Below are 25,130 nucleotides of genomic sequence, written 5' to 3' on the forward strand. Positions count from 1 at the left end.
TTTTTTTTTTTTAATTCAAACATCGTCTTGAACCTAATCCTTGCTGGAGTTTGAGCTTATCTTGACTAAATTATATATTATATTTAAGATCAATTTCCTCTTCATATAAGTTGATAGCTGACTGTACTCATGAGGCTAGAGTATATCTAGATTTATGAAATCATCCTCGAACTAGCCTATCGTTTTTGCGGCATGGGAGTTTTCCCCTGATTTCTAAATAGTCCTTTTCCATCGGTCGAAAAATCACCATTAACATTAGTATATCAACATAATGTTAATTGGTACAAGGTTCTCAACAAGTAATTGGGACCAACTTAACAATTATAACTTCAAAATGCTACTAAAACAATGTGTGGAATAAACCGATCTTAAATTATGAAGTACTTCACTTTCCAGTGATAATCAGTTTAGAACAAATCTTAAGAATTTCTCTTAAATTTTTTATGAATAAATTTTGGTTCATAACTAGACATTTTTAAATTGTATTGGAATTTAAGTTACTTCGGAGGTAGAATTACTGTACATCATTTGATCGTTATGTGTATTTCGATTACGATTAAGTCGTTGGTGTGTTTGTATTTCCTTAGCCATCGGTTAATGAATCTTGTGTTTACAAGATTCCAATTTTAACAGTCGCTCGAGTATATGAGATTCTTCTTCTTCATCATCACTCGCTGAATTAAAATTGATCTCGTAAGTTGCTCTCAAATACCCACGCATAAGCTTCATTTTACCTTACAAGAAGAATTTTAATTCCAATTAAGTGCATTCAAATTCAACACCACAACTGTTCATCACAATACTTCACATAACTAGCAACTGCCTTTATGTTCAAATGATTATAACCGAGTTGTATACAGTGCAATTATTCAACTTACGATCACAAATATCATGATTACAAAAAAAAAATTGCATTTGAAATCTTACAACTAGAGTTATTAACCTTTGATTCGTTTGAGGATGCAAATCATAATTGAAAAGATGCAATGCAACTACCTCCGAGAGAAGAAACCTTTATAATGTCGTACAAAAATTCCACCTGAAACACCTTTCAAACCGAGACATGATAATTTTGCTCACTTTTTTTTTTTTTGGAGTCAAAAATCTTTTTAGAAAAGAGGAACGCTTATGTAATTTGGTGAAAATTGGATTCCCGCACAATAACCATGGGCTGCACATGGTTCGGTTCGCTGCCACACCTCCAAGCCAAAAACCATAAATCAAGCTCAGCCTAGGCTCACCATAGTGCCTTGTGAAAATAATCCGTCATACCACATCTAAAGCCCCGTGTACATTAACCAACTTAGACTCTCAAATCTGGAGCCGAGCGAAGAATGTTCCCAAATCCTCACTAAAACCCTAATTTCCTCCACCGTAAGCGCAGCAACTCTGTTCCTCCTCCATGGATCCCGACACCTCTCCTTCTTCATCTTCATCATCACCGGTAGTGTCATACCTCATCAATTCGTGTGGATTATCAGAAGATCGAGCTGTGAGTATTCGTAAGAAATTACCATTGACAACCACCACATCATATCTAGAGACCATAGTAACCACACTTGAATCACACGGATTCACTAAACCCCATATCTCCAAAATCATCATCAAGACACCAGGATTTCTTGAACCTGGTAGATGTGGTCATCTCGAACAAAAACTCGATTATTTCATGTCGAAAGAGATCTCTAGTGTTGAATTTGTCAAGTACTTAACAAGTAGCCCAGAAATCCTAATCAGAGGGTTGAAGGGCAAAATCATTCCGTTGTTCGATTTCATCAGGAGCATCGTTGGTACCGATAGAGACACATTTAAGGTCATCGGAAACACATTTAACGATATGAGGTGTTTACAAGTAGAATTAATTCAGGAAAGGATATCCGGCAATGTACAGGTTTTGAGAGATGAAGGTATCCCAGAAAGGATTATATTGAATTTTTTGACTCAATTACCAAAGGTATGTTTGATTAGCACTGATAAATTTAAAGAGCGTGTACAAGATGTTAAAGATATGGGTGTTGATTCACATAAAACTCCATCTGGATTTGTTAGTTGGATTAGAATGTTGGTATTTTGCTCGAAAACTACGTTGGAAGCTAAAATGAATGTACTCAGGAAATGGGGTTGGCCGGAAGACCAACTTCAGGATGCAGTTATGAAATATCCTGGATTTATGTCGAGATCTGTCGCCAAAATTGAGTCTATACTTGATTACCTTGTGACTCAGATGGGTTATAGTATATCGAGTTTTCTTAAGCATCTAGGAGTTTTTAGTTATAGCTTGGAGAAGAGAATTATACCAAGGATTTCTGTTCACAAAATTTTAATCTCCAAAGGTTTGATCAAGCATGACGGTAGGCTGGGGGGAGTTTTAACTATCAGGGAGGAGATGTTCTTGAAGAAGTTTGTGATGCCGTATAAAGTAGAAGCTCCTGAGCTGTTGCAGGTATTACCATACTTAACTATTTACTATTCCTTCACTTACTGACTTGAAATCTGACGTCGATGATTATCTGAATTGAAAACTTAGTACATGTTGACAACAAGAATAATACATTGTGTAGGTTGTACTAGTTTATCTAGAATATTTATATGGAGACCAAATTTTGTTTGTAAAAATAAAAGTGCAAATTAGGAACGGTATGTGTTTAGTTTGTTATCCCAATTTTAAGAACTTCAGTACTGTGAGTAGGCTGTCATCAGCCTCTCTTTGTGTTTGCAATACAAGAATCAAGATAAGACATAGTAATAATATAGGTGCTTGTTTGAATCTTCTTCAAAGCCTTTAGTCCCAAACAAGTTGGGTAGGGTAGAAAGGGAACACGAGGACTTTCCACTTGGTAAATTGTTGAGGAGGAAATTGGTAGCCTAAATCAAAACTCCATTCGATCATTCTCTGTGTATAGGTGCCATCCATGGATTTGTAGATGTTGAACGCTTAGCTACTATGTTTGCATACAGGGATAACTTTACCAAGTTTGTTATTCTAGTTTGAAGAAGTTCAGTATTGTGAGTAGGCTGTAATCAAGCTTGGTTAATTGATCTTGTGGAACCAGAGGAAGAGTTGGATAAGGAAAAAGAACCAATGAAAGCCAGAAAGCCTAGGAAGATTTTGAAAACGTCAGAGAAAAAGGTGGATAAAGTACAAGGTGGTGCTGCGAAAGAGAAAGAAGGTCACCATAACATAGAATTTGACGAGGAAAAGAAGGATAAGTCCAAGGAAGAAGAAGAAACTGTTGTTGTCCCTATTGTAGAAGGTAGTCTTGCAAGTGGGCTTAAGAGGAAAGTTACTTTAGATAAGGAGGAATATCCGAAGAAAGTCAAAAAGCCTAGGAAGGTTTTGAAAAAGTCTAAGGAAAAAGTGGAGGAAGTGCAAGGTGATGCTGCAAAGAAGGAAGAAGAGGATAAGTCTAAGGAGGAAGAGGAGATTGTTGTTGTTCCCATGGTGAAAGAATCGAAGAATGGCAAAAGGTCTAAGAAGAAGTTTGTGAACAAGGATGATGCAGAAACTCCTGAACTGTTGCAGGTATACCATAGCTCACTATTTATTATTCCTTTATTCAGTTCAGTTAATGAATGATATATGCTGTAGATTATCCGAATATACAACTTAAATTACAGTCTACCTGGCCCTTTTGTTTATTCCCTCTTCTTAGCATGTTAGCTTCATGGATGCTTGTTTTATTCTCTCTAAATGAAAATTATGTGTATCGGTTAATTGCCTCTTACATGTTGACTAGAATAAAAAAACTGGGTAAGGAAGTCATTTTCTGGCGTCTAATCGGTTTGTATTCATGATATCTGCTTGTTTGAATCTTCTTCGAAGCCTTTACTCTCAAACAAGTTGGGTTAGGCTGGAAAGGAAACACGAGGACTTTCCACCTGGTAAATTGTTGAAGAAATTGGCAGCTGAAATAAAAATTCCATCGGTCATTCTCTGTGGTATAGGTGTCATCCATGGATTTATAGATGCTTGATGCTCAGCTACTATGTTTGCATCCAGGATAACTTTAATAGATAACCTGCTACTTATTAAATCTAATGTCTGTTACTCTCATAATGAAAGGCTGTGGACCGCTCAGCTCTCATGTGGACTCTTTTTATTTCACAGAATGGTGTTTGATGATTAGTCTAATCATCGCATCCGTCTTCTTATGAATGATTTGAAGTTATAACAAATCTCGTTTTATTATAAATTGAATGTTCTCCTGTTGATTACATTTAGCTTTATGCTCAAAATAGTTTTGAGCGGATACTGTTAGTAGATACATCTGTAGCTTAAATACTTGATAAAACATATTTTTCAATGACTTTAAAGTTGGTCTGAAATATTTTCTCTCTTTTACATTAGATTTATAACCAGGCATCTATTACGTGTGTCATGGAGGACTCACAGAGTGAAGAAGTAACAAATTGTCCAGAAAGGGCGGTAGAGAGTGTAGCAGCTCTGCCGAAGGTAGCAAAGCTGGTTCATGAAAATGACGCTGGTAAACCTAAGAAGAAAGCTTCATCAAGTGATCTTGCGGAATCAGAGGAAGAGTTGGAGAAGGAAAAAGAATTAATGAAAGCCAGAAAGCCAAGAAAGATTTTGAGGAAGTCAGAGAAAAAGGTGGATAATGAACAAGGTGGTGCTACGAAGAAGGAGAAAGGAGATCACCATAACATAGAATATGATGAGGAAGAGAATGATAAGTCTAAGGAAGAAGAAGAAATTGTTGTTGGCCCTATTGTTGGGAAAGTATTAGAAGGCAATCTTGCAAGTGGGCTTAAGAGGAAAGTTGCTTTAGATAAGGAGGAAGATTCGAAGAAAGTCAAAAAGCCTAGGAAGGTTTTGAAAAAGTCTAAGAAAAAAGTAGAGGAAATGCAAGGTGATGCTGCGAAGAAGGAAGAAGAGGATAAGTCTAAGGAGGAAGAGGAGATTGTTGTTGTTCCTATGGTGGAAGAGTCGAAGATTGCTAAAAGGCCTAAGAAGGAGTTTTTTAACAAGGATGATGTAGAGACTCCTGAACTGTTGCAGGTATACTATAGCTCGCTATTTAGTAATCCTTTGCTCAATTAATGAATGATATATGCTGTAGATTATCCAAATTTACAACTTAGATTACACAGTCTACCTGGCCCTTTTTTTTATTCCCTCTTCTTAGCATGTTAGCTCCATGTATGCTTGTTTTATTCTCTCTACAATGAAAATTATGTTTGCACAGTTACTTGCCTCATACATGTTGACCAAAAGAAGAATACAGGGTGTAGGAAGTAGTTTTCTGGTGTCTAATACGTTTTCCAGAACATTTGTGTTGGATGACCAGACTTCGGTTGTAAACCAAAAGAAGTACATTTTAGGAAAGGTATGTGCTGTCTGTTGTTCGGTCATAGGCGGTTTAGTACTGTGTGTAGGCTGCAATCGAGCTGTCTTTGAGTTTGCAATGGCAAGAATCAAGATAGGTTTTTTATTAGCTGGAAGCTCTTGTGCTTATTTTTCGACTTGGCACTTGGTAAATTGTTGAGGAAATTGTCATCATAACTTAAAACTGTGTCAGATCAATCCCTGTTATACCCAATTGGACTTGTAGTTCCTGTGACCTGGATGCTTAGTTACTATTCATTTATGAATTGCTTTAATAGATAACAGCTACTTATTCAAACGAATCAAATCTTATTAAGATTAGTCTAACCCTGACATCCGTCGTATGAATTATTTAAAGTTTTTGAAAGTCCTGTTTATCAGAAATTAAATGCTCTTTACTTGATCTTTTAGTTTTATGCTAGAAAAAGGTTTCGAGCGAATACTGTTAATTTGCTGATAGATCACCGTTGTCTTTTGATTACTCAATCAAACTTATTTCTCTATTATTTATATCTACATAAATCGGGGTTTATTTTCCTTCTCTCAGTAGAGGTTCTTATATACTTAAAATTTGATTTTTGATTTCCAGGTATCCAATATGCGTGCCAATGAGGACTCACAAAGCGAAGAAGTAACTTTCTGTCCAGAAACGGCTTCAGAGAGTGTAGCGCCTCTGCCAAAGGTAGCAGAAGTTGTTGACAAGAATCAAGTTGGCAAACTAAAGAAGAAAGCTTCATCAAGTGATCTTGTGGAACAAGAAGAAGAGTTGGAGAAGGGAGAAGAATCGAAGACAGCCAAAAAGCCTAGGAAGATTCTGAAAAGGTCAAAGAAAAAAGTGGAGGAACTGCAAGGGGGTACTGCAATAAAGGAGAATAGATGTCATCCAAATACAGAATTTGATGAAGAAGAGAAGGATAAGTGTGAGGAAGAAAAAGAGATTGTTGCTGTCCCTATGGGCGGGATAGTATTAGAAGGTAGTCAAGTAAGTGCGCTTAAGAGGAAAATAACTTTAGATACAGGGGAAGATTTTAAGAAAGTCAAAAAGCCAAAGAAGGTTTTGAAAAAGTCCAAGAAAAAATCAGAGGAAGTGCTAGGTGATGCTGGGAAGAAGGAAAAAGAGGGTACTGCAATAAAGGAGAAAAGATGTCATCCAAATACAGAATTTGATGAAGAAGAGAAGGATATGTGTGAGGAAGAAAAAAGAGATTGTTGCTGTCCCAATGGGCGGGAGAGTATTAGAAGGTAGTCAAGTAAGTGCGCTTAAGAGGAAAATAACTTTAGATACAGGGGAAGATTTTAAGAAAATCAAAAAGCCAAAGAAGGTTTTGAAAAAGTCCAAGAAAAAATCAGTGGAAGTGCTAGGTGATGCTGGGAAGAAGGAAAAAGAGGATAAGTCTAAGGAGGAAGAGGAGATTGTTGTTATTCCTATGGCTGAAAATGCATCAGGAGACAGTCAAGCAAGTCTGCTCATGAGGGAAGTTGTTTTAGATAAGGTGCAAGAGTCTCATAAAGTCAAAAAGCCTAAGAAGGTTTTAAAAAAGGCAAAGAAAAAAATAGAGGAAGTGCAAGGTAGTGCAAAGATGGAAGAGATGGATAACGGCAAGGAAGTTAAAGAGATTGCTGATACCCCTTTGGTGAAGAATGTTCCTTCAGATACGGTGGACGAGTTGAAGAATGCCAAAAGGCTTAAGAAGAAGCTTGTTATCAAGCATGATGCAGAAACTCCTGAACTGTTGCAGGTATATGATAGCTCACTATTTAGTATTCCTTTGTTCAGTTAATGAATGATATATGCTGTAGATTATCCAAATTTACAACTTAGATTACACAATCTACCTAGCCATTTTGTTTATTCCTGCCTCTCCTTAGCATGTTAGCTTCATGTAAGCTTGGTTTATTCTTTCTAAAACAAAAATTATGTGTGTATCAGTTACTTGCCTCATACATGTTTACAAGACGAATACAGAGTGTAGGAAGTAACTTTCTGGTGTCTAATATGTTTATCTAGAATATTTGTATGGGATGACCAGACGCTGGTTGTTAAACAAAAAGAAGCACATCTTAGGAAAGGTATGTGTGGTTTGCTGTTCAGTCTTAAGCAGTTTAGGACTGTGTGTTGGCTGCCATCAAGCTGTCTTTGTATTTCCAATGGCAAGAATCAAGATAGGTGTGTGTTCAGTTACTTCTGTCTTTTTTTTTTTAGCTGGAAAGCTCTTATGCTTATTTTTCCACTTGGAACTTGGTTAAGCTGTTGAGGAAATTGTCAGCTTAAGTTAAAACTGCGTCAGATCATTCTCTGCTGTACAGGCTTCTTCCATGGATTTCCTGCGACCTGGATGCTTAGTTACTATTATGGATGACTTTAATAGATAACCGCTACTTATTCATAAGAATCAGATCTTAATAACTAAGGGCTATGGGCCGCTCAACTCTGCTGTGGACTTTTCCATTTCACAAACTTGTGTTTGCCGATTAATTTAACCCTGACATCTATCGTACGAATTATTTAGAGTTTTTTAAAGTCACTTGATCCTTTTGTTTTATGCCAGAAAGAGTTTCGAGCCAATGTTGTTTAATTGACGATAGATCACCGCTGTGTTTTGATTACGTATTCAAACATATTTTTATCAACAGTTTTGCATCTGTGTATTTCCTTCTCTCAGTGTAGGTTTTTATATACTTTCAATTTGATTATTTGATTTATAACCAGGCATCTAATATGCGTGCAAAGGAGGACTCACAAAGTGAAGAAGTAACTTTGTATCCAGAAAGGGCTACAGAGAGTGTAGTTGCTCTACCAAAGGTAACAAAAGTTGTTGACAAAAGTGAAGCTGGCAAACACAAGAAGAAAGCTTCATCAAGGGATCTTGTGGAACAAGAGGAAGAGTTGGAAAAGGAAGAAGAATCCAGGACATCCAAAAACCCTACGAAGATTCTGAAAAGGTCAAAGAAAAAAGTGACGGAAGTGCAAGGGGGTGCTGCAATAAAGGAGAAAAGATGTCATCCAAATACAGAATTTGATGAAGAAGAGAAGGATAACTTTGAGGATGAAAAAGAGATTGTTGCTGTCCCTATGGCGGGGAAAGTATCAGAAGGTACTCAAGTAAGTCCGATCAAAAAGAAAGTAGATAAGGAGGAAGATTTGAAGAAAGTCAAAAAGCTTAAGAAGGTTTTGAAAAAGTCTAAGAAAAAAGTAGAGGAAGTGCAAGGCGATGCTGCGAAGATGGAATAAGAGGATAAGTCTAAGGAGAAAGATGAGATTCCTGCTGTTCCTACGGTTAAGAATGTATCAGAAGATTTCCAAGCAAGTGTGCCTCATGAGGAAACTTGCTTCCAGTTAAGTGGAAATCTAGAAGAAAGTCAAAAGGCGTTAGAAGACGTTTGCGATTAAGTATGATGTAGAAACTCCTGACCTGGGGCAGGTACAAAATGTGCTGTAGATTATCTGAATTTACAACTTAAATTACAGTCTTTACCTGGCCCTCTTGTTTATTATTGTTTCTTCTTAGCATGTTATCTGTATGTATGCTTGTTTTATTCCATCCAAAACTAAAATTATGTGTCTACTGGTCACTTGCCTCATACATGTTGACAAGATGAAGAATACATGCTGTATGTAGTAGGTTTGATCTCCTGTGATGTTGAAAGTGAGAAATATTCCGAATTCCTGTGTTTTGTTTTTCTAGTGAAGTTGATTGGCAAGCTACAAGATAGAAGGGTAGTTTTGAAATATGGCCACAAGGTTCAAGTTCAAGACAGATAACGGTACTGCTCAGTCATTTTCTCTTTGTGTGCTATTACTTCTTGTGCTTGGCATAGAGATGACTAACAAATTTGTTTTGTTGATCAGGTAAAGTTATTGATGGATGGATTTGATAAAGCTGTAATGACTGTGAAAAAAGGTGAGTTGGCGCTGGTGACTATTATGCCCGAGTATGCTTTTTGCTCTTTAGGGTCTCACCAGGAGCTTGCTGTTGTTCCTCCTGGTTCAACTGTCTATTATGAAGTTGAGCTTGTATCTTTTGTTAAGGTTGGTGGGGTGTTAAAGACCAAATCTGTTTTCTGCTCTTTGGCATTTGAAAGTGTATTCTGGTTTCGCCTATTTAAGCTATCTGTTGATGTCATGTACGACAGGATAATGAATTGTGGATTCGTGGGACATGGACGATGGGGAGAAAATTGTGGCTGCTGGCAAAAAGAAGGTAATGCAGTGTTCAAGGAGGGTAAATATGTGAGAGCCTAAGAGATACAGGAAGGCACTACCTATCTTTTAAGGGAAAGTAAATATGTGGTATGCTGATTTTAGGGAAGTAGTGGAGTCTGACCAAGTATCTTTTCTCTTGTTTCTGAGTTGGGCTGCAAAATTCATTATGATTGGGAACCAAGTCCGTTTTTTATTTTATTTCTTGTATTGTAGCTGCTGTAGAAGTGACATAAGTGATTGTCATTGTCATTCTTTATTTTATCTGCTCATGGTATCATTCAGAATACTTTTTCGATTTCTTAGTAGTTTAGACATGTAATAGTGATTTTGCCACTTATACTTTGGATGATTTTTTAGGTGTTGGTGCAGATTGTCCGGAACTAGTGGTAACAATTCTGGTGTCAGTACACAAATATAATATTCTGAAAAACTTTCTTTGTTATAAAAATTGTTTTTAAGGCAGGATAAAATTTCAACCAACCATTCACTCACTTACTACTTGGGGTGAATACTGAATCTCAAATTTAATACAAGCTTTGAATTCTCAAACATTCGCGCCTATCAGAAGTGTGGTGTCATTGGGCCTAAGCCTTACTCGCTAATAACTGATACTGAGTCTGTCTCTGATCACATGGTAACGTGTTTTACTCCTCGAACTTGATTTGTGGTCATAGCAGCCAACAAGTGTTGGTGTTTGATTCTCTTTCATTAGGACTCAAGAATCCGACTCTTTTTAGAACTCCAAGTCCTTGAATTTTTGTGTGGGTTGTTTTATATTCATCGACTCCGGAGCTATAACTATATTGTATTCTCTGAATGGTATAACCACACTGAGTTACATATCTGATCAATGGGTAACCAACATCCATGCGGACCATGCATTGCTTGGGTTCTAAGCCTATGGGATAAATTTCGTGATTTATTGTCAACAAAAAATAAAGGTGAGGAGGGTCCTATTCCTTCTGTTGATATCATCACCAACACTCTTGCTAGACTTGCAGCAAAGGATTACTGTGCACATCCTCTTTCAAAAGTCTATGGAACTGTTCCAGCAGCTGAGAAGATTCGTCCCATCCCTGATCTTCCTTGTGATATCATCACAAACATACTTACTAGACTTCCAGCTCTGGCAGCAAACAAACCCAAATGGCATATTATATCACTTAACCACGGATCCGTACTTTATAAGTACCCACCTAGACCAACGCCCGGCTACTTGCGCGCTCTCGTATGCAATCCGTTGACAATAACATCAAACTTTTCCTTTTTGACGGTAGTTCTTGTAATGGATATCGCAAAAACATTGAGGCCACAAGCTTGGATCTTAGTTCATGGAATTGCAAGATGCCATTTTTTATTTGCGGTTGGTTTCAATACGATGTGGGATCCAGCGATTTTCTGTATTTGGAATCCGATTACAAATGAACAAGTCATTGTGACTTCCCCGCCGTGTCCTATTCCAGTGCTTACTCCGATGAGGTGGCTAAGTCCTCACAACCGAGAGACATGGGTTTGTGGATTTTACTTCCATCCACTCAAAAAGGAGTACCAAGTGATTTGTGTACGTATGTTAGCTGGTATGAAGATTTCGGTCTATCAAATTCTCAGTTTAAGAACTAAGCAGAGAAGAAGTGTTGGTGCTCTTATCCTCCAAGTAGAAGAAGATGGCCTGTACTTATTAACCGAACATTTTATTGGATGCATTGTACCGTGTATTTGGCGGAGAACGGTGTTTTCCCTAGCCTATCGAACTCAATACTGACATTCAATTTAGAAACTGAGGAGTTTAGCACCATGGAAGTCATTAAGCCATCTTATGATTCTCAACTGGATAGAAGATACAACCGGTTTCAACTTATTGATTTGGATGGGGAATTAGGCTTATTTGATCCTTGGTCGTCTTCCCCTGAATCCCCTCTTCCTGAAGTGGCGTTTATATGGGTGTTTAACTACATTACCAAATGTTGGGATAAGAAACACACAATCACGTCTCCCCACCACTTGGGATATTTCAGAGAAATTGACTACATCAAGAATAAAGGAGAATTCATTGCATATCCTGGCTTGAACTTATATAGTAAATGGTACGTTTACAATCTACATTTAGGTACTTGGAAGGTGTTTGAATGGGAGAGCTTTGAAAAAGATGGGTACACAACAACAATTCATACTTATAGTCTTGTCTCTTTGGATGCTGCGGATTCAGTTATACCAATATAGTGGTAGTATCTCTTTTTCAGAAACGGAGGAGAGACTATATCTTTATAAGATAAATATAAAAATAAAAACAACAGATGTGAATTAAATAAGAGAATCCTGCTTAAAATATGCTTAGTCAAATATAAGTTACTGAGTATTCAAGGTTCTTAAGAAACTGTCATTTACTCATTTACGTAATTTTCTTTTATTTTTAGACATAAGAAAGAAAGTAGATTCACTTGGAGACTTGGCTCACGGGGAATACTGCAACTTCTTCTGAACAGGCAGAAGGCTTTCTACGAAGGTTGAGATACAATCAGTTGTGCTCCGTTCCGTTAAGAAGGAAACCCCGCCGACTTCAAACTTCTTGAACGTCTTCTGTTTACGATCATAAAGATAAAATTTGGCAAGCTTTGCATCCCTCCTGAAGCCAAAATACTCGCCAGGATCTCTATAGGTTTCTAAGATCATCTGGTCAGTTCCAGCAACGGAATGAAAATAAGTAACCCACCAATTCTCCATCTCATTAGAAGGAAGTTTGATAGTCTCTTGAGTCCAATTCTCTTTATTTAGATCATGCAGTATCCACATGTTGATTATTTCTCTATCTGGACATATGACGGCTAGACACCCATCCACTTCTGAGAACATTTGGAATCGTGACTCTCCGAATTCGGGAGCTGGGATCACCCTAAACTTCTCGCGTCCTACATCAAATGCCATTATCCAACGACACTCTACAAGCCAATATATGGAACCATTTGCATACTGAGAGATATTTTCGTAGATATTGTGTGGCAGTATCTCGTAGATTATTCTCCATGCATTATCCTCCCCTACTGTCAAGACCTCGCAAACTGGAAAATCTTGGAATCTACCTCTACACCACACGAAAACAGCTTTATGTTTCTTGGTGGCAGGATGGAAACCGAAATAACATGTTGGTGCGTCTAAAATGTTTACGACGCAATTATTATTCTCAAGATTCATGCACACTTTAGACTTGATCCACTAACAAATCTTAGATGTTGAAGATTTGGCAGGAAACTAATGTGTTTTAACGTGGTCTAAAGGATCAGTAAGTAATCAAAAGAAATTTTGAGGACATAGTTTCTGTCTAACGTGTTTATGTGTTGTAAAACAGATGTGCATATCCGCGTTTACCCTGGGAAATCACCAGGATGCTCTGATTAGAGGTCGAGAGATTGGAATGCATGAGGTACATGTTTAATTACAAATATGTGATATATATTGCACTAACCTTAATTTTGAGGTAGCTATAAAGAATGTACTAGTGAATAGTACATGTGATATTTACGATTTGACTGAAAGACCAAGTTGATTGATATGATCTAAAGGATCTAAGTGAACCAGAAGATATTCTGAAGGAAATTAGTCTTTGTCAAACTCGATGCGGTTAATGTGTGTTGTAAATGTGCAGTATAGCAGGTGTATACAAACACACTAGTATCTCAAAAGAATTACTGGGATAATCTGATCAGAGACTTGTGATATGACTTGTCATACTTGAGGTACATCTTAAATTGTGTATGTAATACATATTGTACTGACCTTAAGAGATGTTGTTGTTTCAGGCGATGAAAAATCTTAGCCTATGTGTGTATCCTCTTAAGGAGTGTTTGTCTAAGGAAGTCCTTAAAACAGACAAGATGAACTTGTATATTGAAGAAATCAAAGTTCGTGTGCTTTAATTCAAGCATAAGAGGAAGACGAATGATTACTAAGATGTTTCTTAGAAGATATTCCTCTGTGACCGAAGCCTGTGGCCATCATTGCAGAAACTCAATTGACCATGTGAGTCTAAAGTAAATGAGCAATGACAAAGTCTAGACATACTCGAAGAAGGATAATTCGGTAAGACAACTATACTCTTTAATGAAGTAATTTTAGTTGATTCGTGAAGTCAAAAAGAGGTCTCAGTAGACATGTAAAGTCAAAAGAGAACCTCACAGACTTAGGGAAGTCAACAGAAAAATTAGTGGTCCTTTGACGAAAGGATTTTCTAAAGAGATAGTTCGTAATTATACATCGAGGGGGAATGAGACTTAAGCTCATATAAAATAAACTTGCCATGAAGAATACTCAACCTTGCTGACTGGAGATCCCAAGATCAAGGTTTCGAATGAGACAACTAATTTATGGTAGGTAAAGGTAAACACTATCAGAGAATTATATTCTCTCTGTCCCTTCCCTATGGTGTAGATGTGATAGTGTGACTGCATGTGAAGGGTGACTTTTAATAAGTCTTAATGAGTTCCATAGTTTCAATTTAAGATTGAAGTGGGGTGTAGCAGTGAACACTCTTAATGGAACTCACCTATCTGAATGAGGAAGTGGGTCGCTTTCTATGAGAATATGAGATGATTCTCTAGAGCATTATGAGAAACAAGACGTCCAGGGCCAAAATGGACACAACGGCGGAGCTTGGCAGCAACCTTGGAGATATCTTGTGTGGTTGTTATCGCGAGTTACACCAAATGTTAGACAGTTCAAGACCTAATGGACACTGGCTAATAAGTAGTTCAGGTAACCTCTCACTAAGCAAAGGTTCAAGACCTTATGGACACCTATGCCTATTCGTGATATTTCTTGTTTTCCGTGTTTTATCGTATTTTTATTCATGTGGGGGATTGTTGGAAAAAATACAGTTTTATGTGAATAAAAATTACTAATAAAAAGGTTTTTCCAAAAAAATAAAAACACCTTCCAAATTTATCTCTTAGTTTTTTACGGGATAAGTTTACTATATATTTTTTGGATTTGGGTTAGGGTTTTATATATGTATAACCTCTTTTTATTGCTGTTATATATAGAAAAACCTCTCATATATCCCCGTGTGTTTTTGAGTACTTCTTCTTCGTTTTTCGATGTTTGATACGAGGGTTTTAAGTGCTAACGATTCGTGAGTTTTTCCGCTGCCAAGTTCTAGAAGGACAAGTTTGAATGTGCTATTCAAGCTTGTTAAGATTGTTGTGTCTTGGAGGCAGATGTACCCGTAGGGCTATAGCATCATCTTTTTCAAAGTGTAGCCGGGAATTCTTGTCTTAAGGACAGTATGTTGAACATGCGCCTCAATCTACCATTACCGTTTCCTTGTTTCCATGGTGTTTAACAGGATGTTCAAGACATTAACAGTTGACTAAGGAGAACACACAAAAAACAGATAAGTGCCTCTTATATTATTAGTTGATTGATTAATTTTTAATTGTTATTATCCAACAATCTTAAGACAAGAATTTTTTTTTAATAACAATTTTTCTCTGTCAGTTTCAATATCTAAAGATCATCATGGCCCCTAACGAAGCAAAAAGTCCGAGAGTTTCAAAGTCGGAGATTTCTTCATCGCAGTTATTTTATGAGACTGTGCAAGGTTCTCATGAGTTTAAGATAAACGGATATTCTCATGCAAAGGAATGGGAGTTGGTAAATACAAGTCTAGTGGTAAATTCGCAGTTGGTGGTTATGATTGGAAGATACGTTTTTTTTTTCAGACGGCTGTGATCATGCTAGCGAGGAGTACGTATCCTTTTTCATTAAGCTAGCTAGCCCTGGAGAAGTTAAGGGCATCAGTTGAAATCAAACTACTGGACCAACGCCAAGAAGACAATTTCATTCGGGCGCACTTAGACCGAGGCTTCAGAGCTATTACTCCCACCATTGTGATCCAATCTCTTACGCAATACGTGGGCAATGTCGTCAAACTTTTTATTTATGAAGATGGTACAGCTGAGAACTTTAAGGCTGCAACAAGCTTGGATCTACTTGGTCCATCGGTTTTCTGTATTTGGAATCCGATTACAAACGAGCAAGTACTTCTTGATCCTAGAAGATATACTCCTGTCCGTGTCTGTGGATTTTACTTCCATCCGCTTAAGAAGGAATACGAAGTGGTTTGTGTACGTACGTCGCGTACTAAACCAAGATGGGACACTTTCAGATATATCAGTCGGTGCTTGAGAAAGAAAGGAGGGGAGATTATCTCGGAAAGACTGTTCAGAAAACAAAGCCTACACAACATAGTGTACGAGAATTGCGAGCACTGGGATTGAAACTTTTTGAACTTTAAAGTGAAGCGTTGGTCTTGATTTTTCATGAGTTGAATTTTTTGAACCCTAATAAGAAAGGATCCTTACGGATGAATGTCAGCAATGGAGTCTTGGAAAGATCTCGAGTAAGAAAACAGAGAAGATGAAGAGTCGTTAGTTTGTGATGACACGACAGGGTGGTGCTGCCAATACTGATGGCATATAATGAAACTCGAGAGAAAAGAGTCATGGTTTCTGTTTGATACTGGTTAGATTAAAGATGGAGATTCGCCGGTGACTAATGAAGTAGAACATGGAGAAATAGGAGCTCGTGATGAAGAGTTATGCCAGTAATTGAGATGTTGGTTCATCAGGGATGCTGTTCATGATGGCAGTAATGTTGGTATACTTCCGGTGATTGCTGGATTTGATCGTGGTGATGACGAGATCGAGATGAAGTCAGGGAGGCCGAGTCACGATGGAAAGATGAGAATCCCTTGCTTTGTTCCCAGTTGGTGTTCGGTTCATTGATTATCAGAAAGCTACGACATGTCTGGTACCTTCAGAGGTGTATCAACATTTGAACTTGATATTTGGGATACACCAATTGAGAAACTAAGAGTAGTTGCTGATGCTGTGACTGCTGATATGCACGCTGGTCTTGCTTCTGAAGGGAAATTTGGTTGAGCAGGCGGATGCTTATACAGGAGAGGATTTTGTACAGGGGAATTTGGCTGAGCAGGCGGCTGGTTGTACAGGAGAGGATTTAGATCGACACGATAATTTGCATTACTTAAGGCAGTCGATGTGGTTTGAGCTTACTTCTGGAGAGAGTTATTACCGCCTACAAAAATTCGAGACTTCTAGTAGAAGGTTCTTTGCTGTGGAGAAGCTCTACGCAATGACTGAAGACCTATTCGACGTCCGTTCTTATCCTTCTTAAAAATTGACTCTCCAGGCCTATATTGAATTGTTGAGGGTTCCGGACCTGCTGGTTGTACAAAAATATTATTGTAAAGCGATTGCCGGAGCCATCAGGTGCTATATAGCATTGGCAGGTAGGGTGAGAGAGGCCCAAGTCAGTAATGCTGTTGGAGCATGTGTTTATTGTCTGTGTTGAAGCGTACTCGGCTTACAGAATCATTTGATGGTCATGGACCGTCCTAGATGCAACCTTAAACACCGACTTGTATGAGAGTGATATACTGCCTTTTAGTGGAAATGCAATACGAGTTGAGGACGAAAACTTTTGTGAGGTTGAATGTACTTAAGGGGTACAATTCTGTTTCAGTTTCTCATAATTGAATACCTTGCGAATTTACTTCAAAGGAAAATTATATTATTGTTGATTCTAGTCTCTCACGCAAATAAGTGAAATGTTGCTCCAATACATCGGAAATAGTATTCTCAATTTGGAAGGGGTAGGAGGGTGGAGAATGTATCTTCACCCATCACATCAAACATATTCTCCAGACGGTGCAGCACCAGCTGTTTTTGATGATGAGTACACGCATCAACCACCTCATGTTTACGCTCAGCAAGGTGCCCTGTCTGGTTATAGTCAACCTACTGCTCATGAAGCACCTGGATATGCTCAAGGTGGTCAGGTTGGTGGTCATGTGCCATATGGGACTACTCAAGCAGGTTACGGTGAGCATCCAGTTCCCAGTAGTAGTGCGGGCTACCGGTATCCTAGGACTGTTGAAGCTGGAAACAACAATTATCCTTATGAATTGTTTGATGATTTTTCAGCTTAATTAACAATTAATCTCTGTGTTGAATACCTGACTTGTGCTTGTATAAGCTATGCTAGGCGCCACACAGGAAACCACATAAGATCTTGTTAGTCAGGTAAATAAATTGCGTGCAAAGATGAGGCGATGGATGCGGGAACTGGAACACTAGATTGTGTCAATGAAAGTGAGTCCTCCATCATGCAAAAACATACCTGGCCAAACGAGTAAGTAAATTTACAATGCATCTCCTCATGCAAAGGTGCTATGGAAATCACGTTAGGCTTAACAATCATGTGACTATCTTTAAGAAGTTACTTATGTTTGTACACCTTTAAAGTGATGTTTTGTGCTGAGAATTTCAACGAAAAGAGATGAGGATCATTTTGTGATGATTAGTTGTTGTACCCATTGCTGCTATGCACTAGCTCAAAGCAAGAGGTAAGCCTTAACTAATTTTAAATCATCTAAATGTGGGGGGCTGTCTGTCATAGGAATGCTTAACGTGTTCAAGGCCTTTTGGCCAGTTTGTATGCAAACGCACATATAAAATTTGCTGGATATTAATGCATATATTTCGGTATTCCATTGTTATATATTTTACAACCACTAACAAATCTTAGATGTTGAAGATTTGGCAGGAAACTAATGTGTTTTAACGTGGTCTAAAGGATCAGTAAGTAATCAAAAGAAATTTTGAGGACATAGTTTCTGTCTAACGTGTTTATGTGTTGTAAAACAGATGTGCATATCCGCGTTTACCCTGGGAAATCACCAGGATGCTCTGATTAGAGGTCGAGATATTGGAATGCATGAGGTACATGTTTAATTACAAATATGTGATATATATTGCACTAACCTTAATTTTGAGGTAGCTATAAAGAATGTACTAGTGAATAGTACATGTGATATTTACGATTTGACTGAAAGACCAAGTTGATTGATATGATCTAAAGGATCTAAGTGAACCAGAAGATATTCTGAAGAAAATTAGTCTTTGTCAAACTCGATGCGGTTAATGTGTGTTGTAAATGTGCAGTATAGCAGGTGTATACAAACACACTAGTATCTCAAAAGAATTACTGGGATAATCTGATCAGAGACTTGTGATATGACTTGTCATACTTGAGGTACATCTTAAATTGTGTATGTAATACATATTGTACTGACCTTAAGAGATGTTGTTGTTTCAGGCGATGAAAAATCTTAGCCTATGTGTGTATCCTCTTAAGGAGTGTTTGTCTAAGGAAGTCCTTAAAACAGACAAGATGAACTTGTATATTGAAGAAATCAAAGTTCGTGTGCTTTAATTCAAGCATAAGAGGAAGACGAATGATTACTAAGATGCTTCGTAGAAGATATTCCTCTGTGACCGAAGCCTGTGGCCATCATTGCAGAAACTCAATTGACTATGTGAGTCTAAAGTAAATGAGCAATGACAAAGTCTAGACATACTCGAAGAAGGCTAATTCGGTAAGACAACTATACTCTTTAATGAAGTAATTTTAGTTGATTCGTGAAGTCAAAAAGAGGTCTCAGTAGACATGTAAAGTCAAAAGAGAACCTCACAGACTTAGGGAAGTCAACAGAAAAATTAGTGGTCCTTTGACGAAAGGATTTTCTAAAGAGATAGTTCGTAATTATACATCGAGGGGGAATGGGACTTAAGCTCATATAAAATAAACTTGCCATGAAGGATACGCAACCTTGCTGACTGGAGATCCCAAGATCAAGGTTTCGAATGAGACAACTAATTTATGGTAGGTAAAGGTAAACACTATCAGAGAATTATATTCTCTCTGTCCCTTCCCTATGGTGTAGATGTGATAGTGTGACTGCATGTGAAGGGTGACTTTTAATAAGTCTTAATGAGTTCCATAGTTTCAATTTAAGATTGAAGTGGGGTGTAGCAGTGAACACTCTTAATGGAACTCACCTATCTGAATGAGGAAGTGGGTCGCTTTCTATGAGAATATGAGATGATTCTCTAGAGCATTCTGAGAAACAAGACGTCCAGGGACAAAATGGACACAACGACGGAGCTTGGCAGCAACCTTGGAGATATCATGTGTGGTTGTTATCGCGAGTTACACCAAATGTTAGACAGTTCAAGACCTAATGGACACTGGCTAATAAGTAGTTCAGGTAACCTCTTACTAATCAAAGGTTCAAGACCTTATGGACACCTATGCCTATTCGTGATATTTCTTGTTTTCCGTGTTTTATCGTATTTTTATTCATGTGGGGGATTGTTGGAAAAAATACAGTTTTATGTGAATAAAAATTACTAATAAAAAGGTTTTTCCAAAAAAATAAAAACACCTTCCAAATTTATCTCTTAGTTTTTTTACGGGATAAGTTTACTATATATTTTTTGGATTTGGGTTAGGGTTTTATATATGTATAACCTCTTTTTATTGCTGTTATATATAGAAAAACCTCTCATATATCCCCGTTTGTTTTTGAGTACTTCTTCTTCGTTTTTCGATGTTTGATACGAGGGTTTTAAGTGCTAACGATTCGTAAGTTTTTCCGCTGCCAAGTTCTAGAAGGACAAGTTTGAATGTGCTATTCAAGCTTGTTAAGATTGTTGTATCTTGGAGGCAGATGTACCCGTAGGGCTATAGCATCATCTTTTTCAGAGTGTAGCCGGGCATTCTTGTCTTAAGGACAGTATATTGAACATGCGCCTCAATCTACCGTTACCGTTTCCTTGTTTCCATGGTGTTTAACAGGATGTTCAAGACATTAACAGTTGACTAAGGAGAACACACAAAAAACAGATAAGTGCCTCTTATATTATTAGTTGATTGATTAATTTTTAATTGTTATTATCCAACAGATTCCATTGTGCTGACATTGTGTATTTGAACAGCGCAGTGGTTGTCAACCAAACAGAGCAAACCTGCAACAGGTCCCAGAATATGACTATGACTATACGGTGATAGCTTAGTTTTCCTTATGGTGTGAACATTTGCTGCTCCGCGGCTCAAGTGCAAATCATATGAAACGAAAGATTCGTAATCTCTGGCGACACCCCCTTCCCATGAAGTACTCTTTGGAATGAGTATAAAGAGACCGGGACGTGTTTCTGAATAGGTAAGGTATGAACGGATAAAGTGTGGATCTTGTTCGATAATAAATTTCCAACGTTTACACACACATTTGAAACGCATAAGTGATTTGACCTCAGTACGTGAAAAACCACCACCTCATCATCAGCAATGGAAGGGTGGTCTGGATTATTATCAACACTGATACGCCTCCTCTTACTGATCATCTTGTTGTTTTGCTTCTTCACCCTTAACTCCTTATCTTGTTCTTTCTTTTTTGCTTACTGTGCTCGTTCAACATTGTAAATATCAAAAAATCAACTATCTTTTTAAAGCGAACTAATGCTCCGTGAATAAACTTAACTTCTTCATGGCTGAAATCCTTTATATAGTCAATCAGGAAACCAACACAAACAAGAAAAAGGAGACCCCTTCTCAGTTTAGGAATTTAACCAATTAGGGAAACCAACACAAACACCAGTGACTAAAAACAAATCGAAACCCCAGTTTCTCATGCAATTTCTGAGGCAACAGTTTCACTACACAACTTCGACTCGGTATTGACCAGATTTAGCTCCTTAAATTTTGTCAACAAATGTAAGTGAAGTTCAAAAAACTTTAGAGAAAGATAATGTTATTCGTCAACAAAGACCGCATAGCGCAGTGGATTATCGTGTTTGACTTCGGATCAAAAGGTCGTGGGTTCGACTCCCACTGTGGTCGGTATGTTATTGTTTTTTGTAGGAATTACCAATAAGTACTATTACCAATAATTTGAGGTCCATAATAAAAAGAAAACAACAAAATTGGACCTAAAATTTTATCTCCTGATCCTGTACACGTGTGGAACATATGAGGACGTATTTTTAAATACCGAAAACACCCTTAAGTATATAAAAGCAGTAACCAAATCCATTTTTCTTCATTTTCTCGATCTATTCTTTTTCTTCTTCATTTCCTCATATGTGCTTTGGTGAAGAGCTCCGGCTATGAAGATCTCCTGAGGTATCTTGTAAGTTGATTTACCTATATTGATCTTTAATTATTTTAAGTTTCTTCTTGATTTTATCTTAATCTGAGATCCAAATCTCTTGATTTCATGGAGAAAAATTCAAAATTCAGATTTTAGGGTTCCGAAAAGAGGAATTCAATTCGTTTTTTTTTTTGTGTTTACGATCTTCATGCTTGATTCGTTAATTTTTTACTTCAATTTTGGTAAAAATCCTTCAGATCTAGATAGAAAGTCATGTTTTATGTTCATTTCATTAGTAGATCTGATGTTTTAATTCCATTTTATTGGTCTTTGGTTTGTTTTTAGTTTGCTTTTGTGTATTAATCATCAATACGTATATGATGTACTGGTGGTTTTGATGAAAATAGTCCAGATCTAGTTATAAAATCATGTTTTACGTTCGTTTCGTTTGTAGATCTGGTATTTTAGTTTCATTTTGGTGGGTTTTGGTTTGGTTTCAGTTTGGTTTTGTGTATTAACCATCAGTACGTATATGACGTACGGATTTTTCTGTGTTTACAATGCTTCTATATGTTTGGTTTTAGCTTTTGCTTGTGTATTAAACATCATATGACGTATTGTTTTTATGAATCTTGATCGTAATTATTCGATTTTTTGGTTAGATTACGATGGTTCTAACTTATTTGAACTCTCAATTTGATTTTCTTGTTATTTTCGTTCTTTATTTTCTCAAAATCATACTTATTTGTTGTTTCAGGGGTATTATCCATCAATACATATGTTGCATACTAATACAAACTACTTTTGATTCTATTTTATTCTTAGTTTTATCACTTGTTGTTTGATCCATAAGTACATATCTTCGATACTCAAATAAGATTATCTCGATTCTGTTTTTTTGATAGATTCATTGCATGTAGTTGTATTTTAGTTCATGAATCAGCAGTACATATGTGGCATACTTATACGAATTGTTTTTGATTATGTTTTATTCTTAGTTTTATCACTTGTTGTTGTTTCATCCACAAGTACATATATGCGATACTGAAATAAGACTATCTCGATTCTGTTATTTTTTTTTTCCATGGAGTTGTTTTATATAGTGAATTAACAGTACATATATTAAATAATGAAAAAATGCTTTTTGAATCTGTTTTATACATAGATTTTAGTCAGTTAATTCTTATGATTTTGGCAATGCATATATGGAATACTGAAATAAAATTGAACCATCGTCAGGTAATATTAATTTTGATGTTTGTCATATTACTTGTACTGTTCATTTTTATCTATTATTCATATATAGATTGTTGTTGTGTTTTAATTGTTACATTTTGGTCACATTTACAGGTTCAATATTTCTACTGTTAAGAAGAGTGTTGGCGCTTTGGGAGGACGTGTTCCAATGGGAGTGGAGCACTAGAGAGATCCTGTTTTTTGTAGTATATGAATTTTTACATATATGTAGTGAAAAATTTCATTTTAACCCGTTTCTTTTAAGTACATCATATATGTACTGCTGAATTATATTGTAAAAAATAACTAAAGTAAGTGATGAACTTAAGAAAATAATGAAATTTAACCTGCAAGCAGTGTAGCAGATATATACCCAAATTATGTAAGCAGTGTAGTAGATATGTACTCAAATTATATAAGCAGTGTAGCAGATATGTACTCGAATTTGTAAGCAGTGTAGCAGATATGTACTCAATATAATGAGCATGTAGACACACATGTTTGGTAGTCGAGGGTATTATGGCCATTTCCATGTTTTAATTAATTTTGGACCTTCGGATAAAAGAAAATTCTGGTAGGACCCTACTATAAATAACTATATGGGTTTAGGACCAAATAGCAAATTTTCCTTTTATAGGAATTATCAATAGGTACTATTACAGTGGTCTTAGTTAGTGTTATTTGGTCCATTTTTATGTTTTCTTTTAATTATGGACCTCCGGTTACTGGGCTTTAATGGGTGGACCTGCCACTAACTAAAATTTCTTGTTTGGTCCTAGGCCCATATAGTTATTTATAGTAGGGTCCAGTCGGATCTTTTTTTTATCCGCAGGTCCAAAATTATTTAAAACATGGAAATGTCCATAATACCCATTCCTACCAAACGTGTGTGTCTACACTGCTTACAAATTTGAGTACATATCTGATACACTGCTTACAAATCTGAGTACATATCTGCTACACTACGTACAAATCTAAGTATGTATCTTCCTCACTGCTTACATATAGAGTATGTATCCGTTGGACATATTGAACCTGTAAATGTGACCAGAGTATAACAATATTAAAACACAGCAACAAAACTAGCATCTATTTCAGTATTTCGCATACGTACTCATGGATCAAACCAAAATAAAGTGGCAAAACTATGAATAAAACAGAATTAAAAGAAGTTTTTATCAGTACAACATATACGTTCCGCGGATTCATAAAATAAAAACTCAAGTACATGTCAAGAAGTGATGAATCCATGAATATAACCGAATCAAGGCACATATTTCAGTATTTCACATACGAACTCATGGATCAAACCAAAAAAAGTGGCAAAACTCTGAATAAAACAGAATCAGAAGAAGTTTCAACCAGTACAACATATATGTACTCCTGGATCAAACCAAAAAAATAAGAGAAAACCTATAGATTCATAGTAAACAAAAAAAGAAAACAATACATCAGATATGTATTGATGGTTAATATACAAAAGAAAACTGAAAATCAAATCAAAAACCATAAAAATATCAGATCTACTAATGAAATAAACATAAAACATGATTTTTTATTTAGATCTGAACTTGTTTCATTAAAATCCACCAATATATCATATACGTACCGATGATTAATACACAAAAGCAACTCAAAAGCATATAAAAAAAAATCAAAATGGAGCTAAATCAGCTGCATGTGAAAACCAAGTAATGAATTTATAAAAAACTGAATCGAAACACTTTTTTTTTTCCAGTATTCCATATATATACTTCTAGATCGAAGAAGAAGAATATCCAAAACTACAAAAATAACAAAATTAAAGCACAATTTTTCAGTACATCATATATGTACTGCTGATTCATAATCTAAAATTTAGCTGCATGTGAAAAACAAGTAGCGATTCTATGAAAAAATAGAATCGAAACACTTTAATTTGAGTATTCCGTATATGTACTTCTGGATCCAACAAGAAAAATCTTCAAAACTATAAAAAAAAGCAATAAAATTAGAGCAGTATATTTCAGTACACCAAATATGTACTGTTGATTCATAGTCTAAAAATCAGCAACACGTGAAAAACTAGAAAACATCATGAAATCGAACTACCAAAACTGGAAAAAGAAAGTGAAAACATCATGGAATCAATCAGATTTTCATGATTCAGTTGAAAATTAATCAAAAACAAAGAAGAATTGGAGAAAAGATTACATAACATACTATCATGAAAATTAATCAAAAACAAAGAAGAATTGGAGAAAAGATTACATAACATACCTATAAAACCACGGAACATCTTCACGAACCCTAAGTCTAAACTTCATAAGCGGCTGCAGCAGAGGAGAGCGAGCGAAAGAAAACGG

General features: G+C 36.5%; 3 protein-coding genes and 1 non-coding gene across 7 annotated transcripts; 3 read left to right on the top strand and 1 right to left on the bottom strand.

Moving 5' to 3' along the window:
• Nucleotides 1–1,103: 1,103 nt before the first annotated feature.
• Nucleotides 1,104–6,709, top strand: LOC113349556 (neurofilament medium polypeptide-like). 4 transcript variants are annotated; one of them, XM_026593530.1, is made up of 4 exons: nucleotides 2,307–2,443; nucleotides 3,054–3,523; nucleotides 4,349–5,014; nucleotides 5,931–6,709. In XM_026593530.1, exons 2-4 carry the CDS (start codon nucleotides 3,083–3,085, stop codon nucleotides 6,585–6,587), a joined length of 1,764 nt encoding a protein of 587 aa, XP_026449315.1. In that variant the 5' UTR covers nucleotides 2,307–2,443; nucleotides 3,054–3,082; the 3' UTR covers nucleotides 6,588–6,709. The 4 variants fall into 4 exon arrangements, with proteins under 4 accessions (XP_026449312.1, XP_026449315.1, XP_026449314.1 ...); XM_026593529.1 differs by having other exon boundaries at nucleotides 2,313–2,443; nucleotides 2,904–3,523; XM_026593528.1 differs by having other exon boundaries at nucleotides 2,346–2,443; nucleotides 2,959–3,523.
• On the top strand, nucleotides 6,569–9,972 carry LOC113349557 (eukaryotic translation initiation factor 5B-like). The gene is made up of 5 exons (XM_026593531.1): nucleotides 6,569–7,080; nucleotides 8,052–8,763; nucleotides 9,028–9,106; nucleotides 9,192–9,371; nucleotides 9,476–9,972. Exons 1-2 carry the CDS (start codon nucleotides 6,769–6,771, stop codon nucleotides 8,571–8,573), a joined length of 834 nt encoding a protein of 277 aa, XP_026449316.1. The 5' UTR covers nucleotides 6,569–6,768; the 3' UTR covers nucleotides 8,574–8,763; nucleotides 9,028–9,106; nucleotides 9,192–9,371; nucleotides 9,476–9,972.
• Nucleotides 9,973–11,996: 2,024 nt separating this feature from the next.
• On the bottom strand, nucleotides 11,997–12,734 carry LOC113352332 (putative F-box protein At1g47730). Its single transcript, XM_026596163.1, has one exon. The coding sequence runs from the start codon at nucleotides 12,732–12,734 to the stop codon at nucleotides 11,997–11,999; it is 738 nt and encodes a 245-aa protein (XP_026451948.1).
• An 8,491-nt stretch (nucleotides 12,735–21,225) lies between these two features.
• On the top strand, nucleotides 21,226–21,299 carry TRNAR-UCG. The gene has a single exon. It is a non-coding gene; the product is annotated as a tRNA-Arg (tRNA).
• Nucleotides 21,300–25,130: the final 3,831 nt, after the last annotated feature.

The sequence above is a fragment of the Papaver somniferum genome, chromosome 2 (genome assembly GCF_003573695.1).
Source record: "Papaver somniferum cultivar HN1 chromosome 2, ASM357369v1, whole genome shotgun sequence".
Classification (NCBI taxonomy): domain Eukaryota; kingdom Viridiplantae; phylum Streptophyta; class Magnoliopsida; order Ranunculales; family Papaveraceae; genus Papaver; species Papaver somniferum.

What these genes read in the sequence shown, in the direction of transcription:
- LOC113349556 (XM_026593527.1), top strand. Translation starts at nt 1,403, where the DNA reads ATGGATCCCGACACCTCTCCTTCTTCATCTTCATCATCACCGGTAGTG. An exon ending in AAGCTCCTGAGCTGTTGCAG is followed by an intron (nt 2,444 to 4,348) that starts GTATTACCATAC and finishes CTTTTACATTAG; the next exon opens with ATTTATAACCAGGCATCTAT. An exon ending in AGACTCCTGAACTGTTGCAG is followed by an intron (nt 5,015 to 5,930) that starts GTATACTATAGC and finishes TTTGATTTCCAG; the next exon opens with GTATCCAATATGCGTGCCAA.
- LOC113349557 (XM_026593531.1), top strand. Translation starts at nt 6,769, where the DNA reads ATGGCTGAAAATGCATCAGGAGACAGTCAAGCAAGTCTGCTCATGAGG. An exon ending in AAACTCCTGAACTGTTGCAG is followed by an intron (nt 7,081 to 8,051) that starts GTATATGATAGC and finishes ATTTATAACCAG; the next exon opens with GCATCTAATATGCGTGCAAA.
- LOC113352332 (XM_026596163.1), bottom strand. Translation starts at nt 12,734, where the DNA reads ATGAATCTTGAGAATAATAATTGCGTCGTAAACATTTTAGACGCACCA.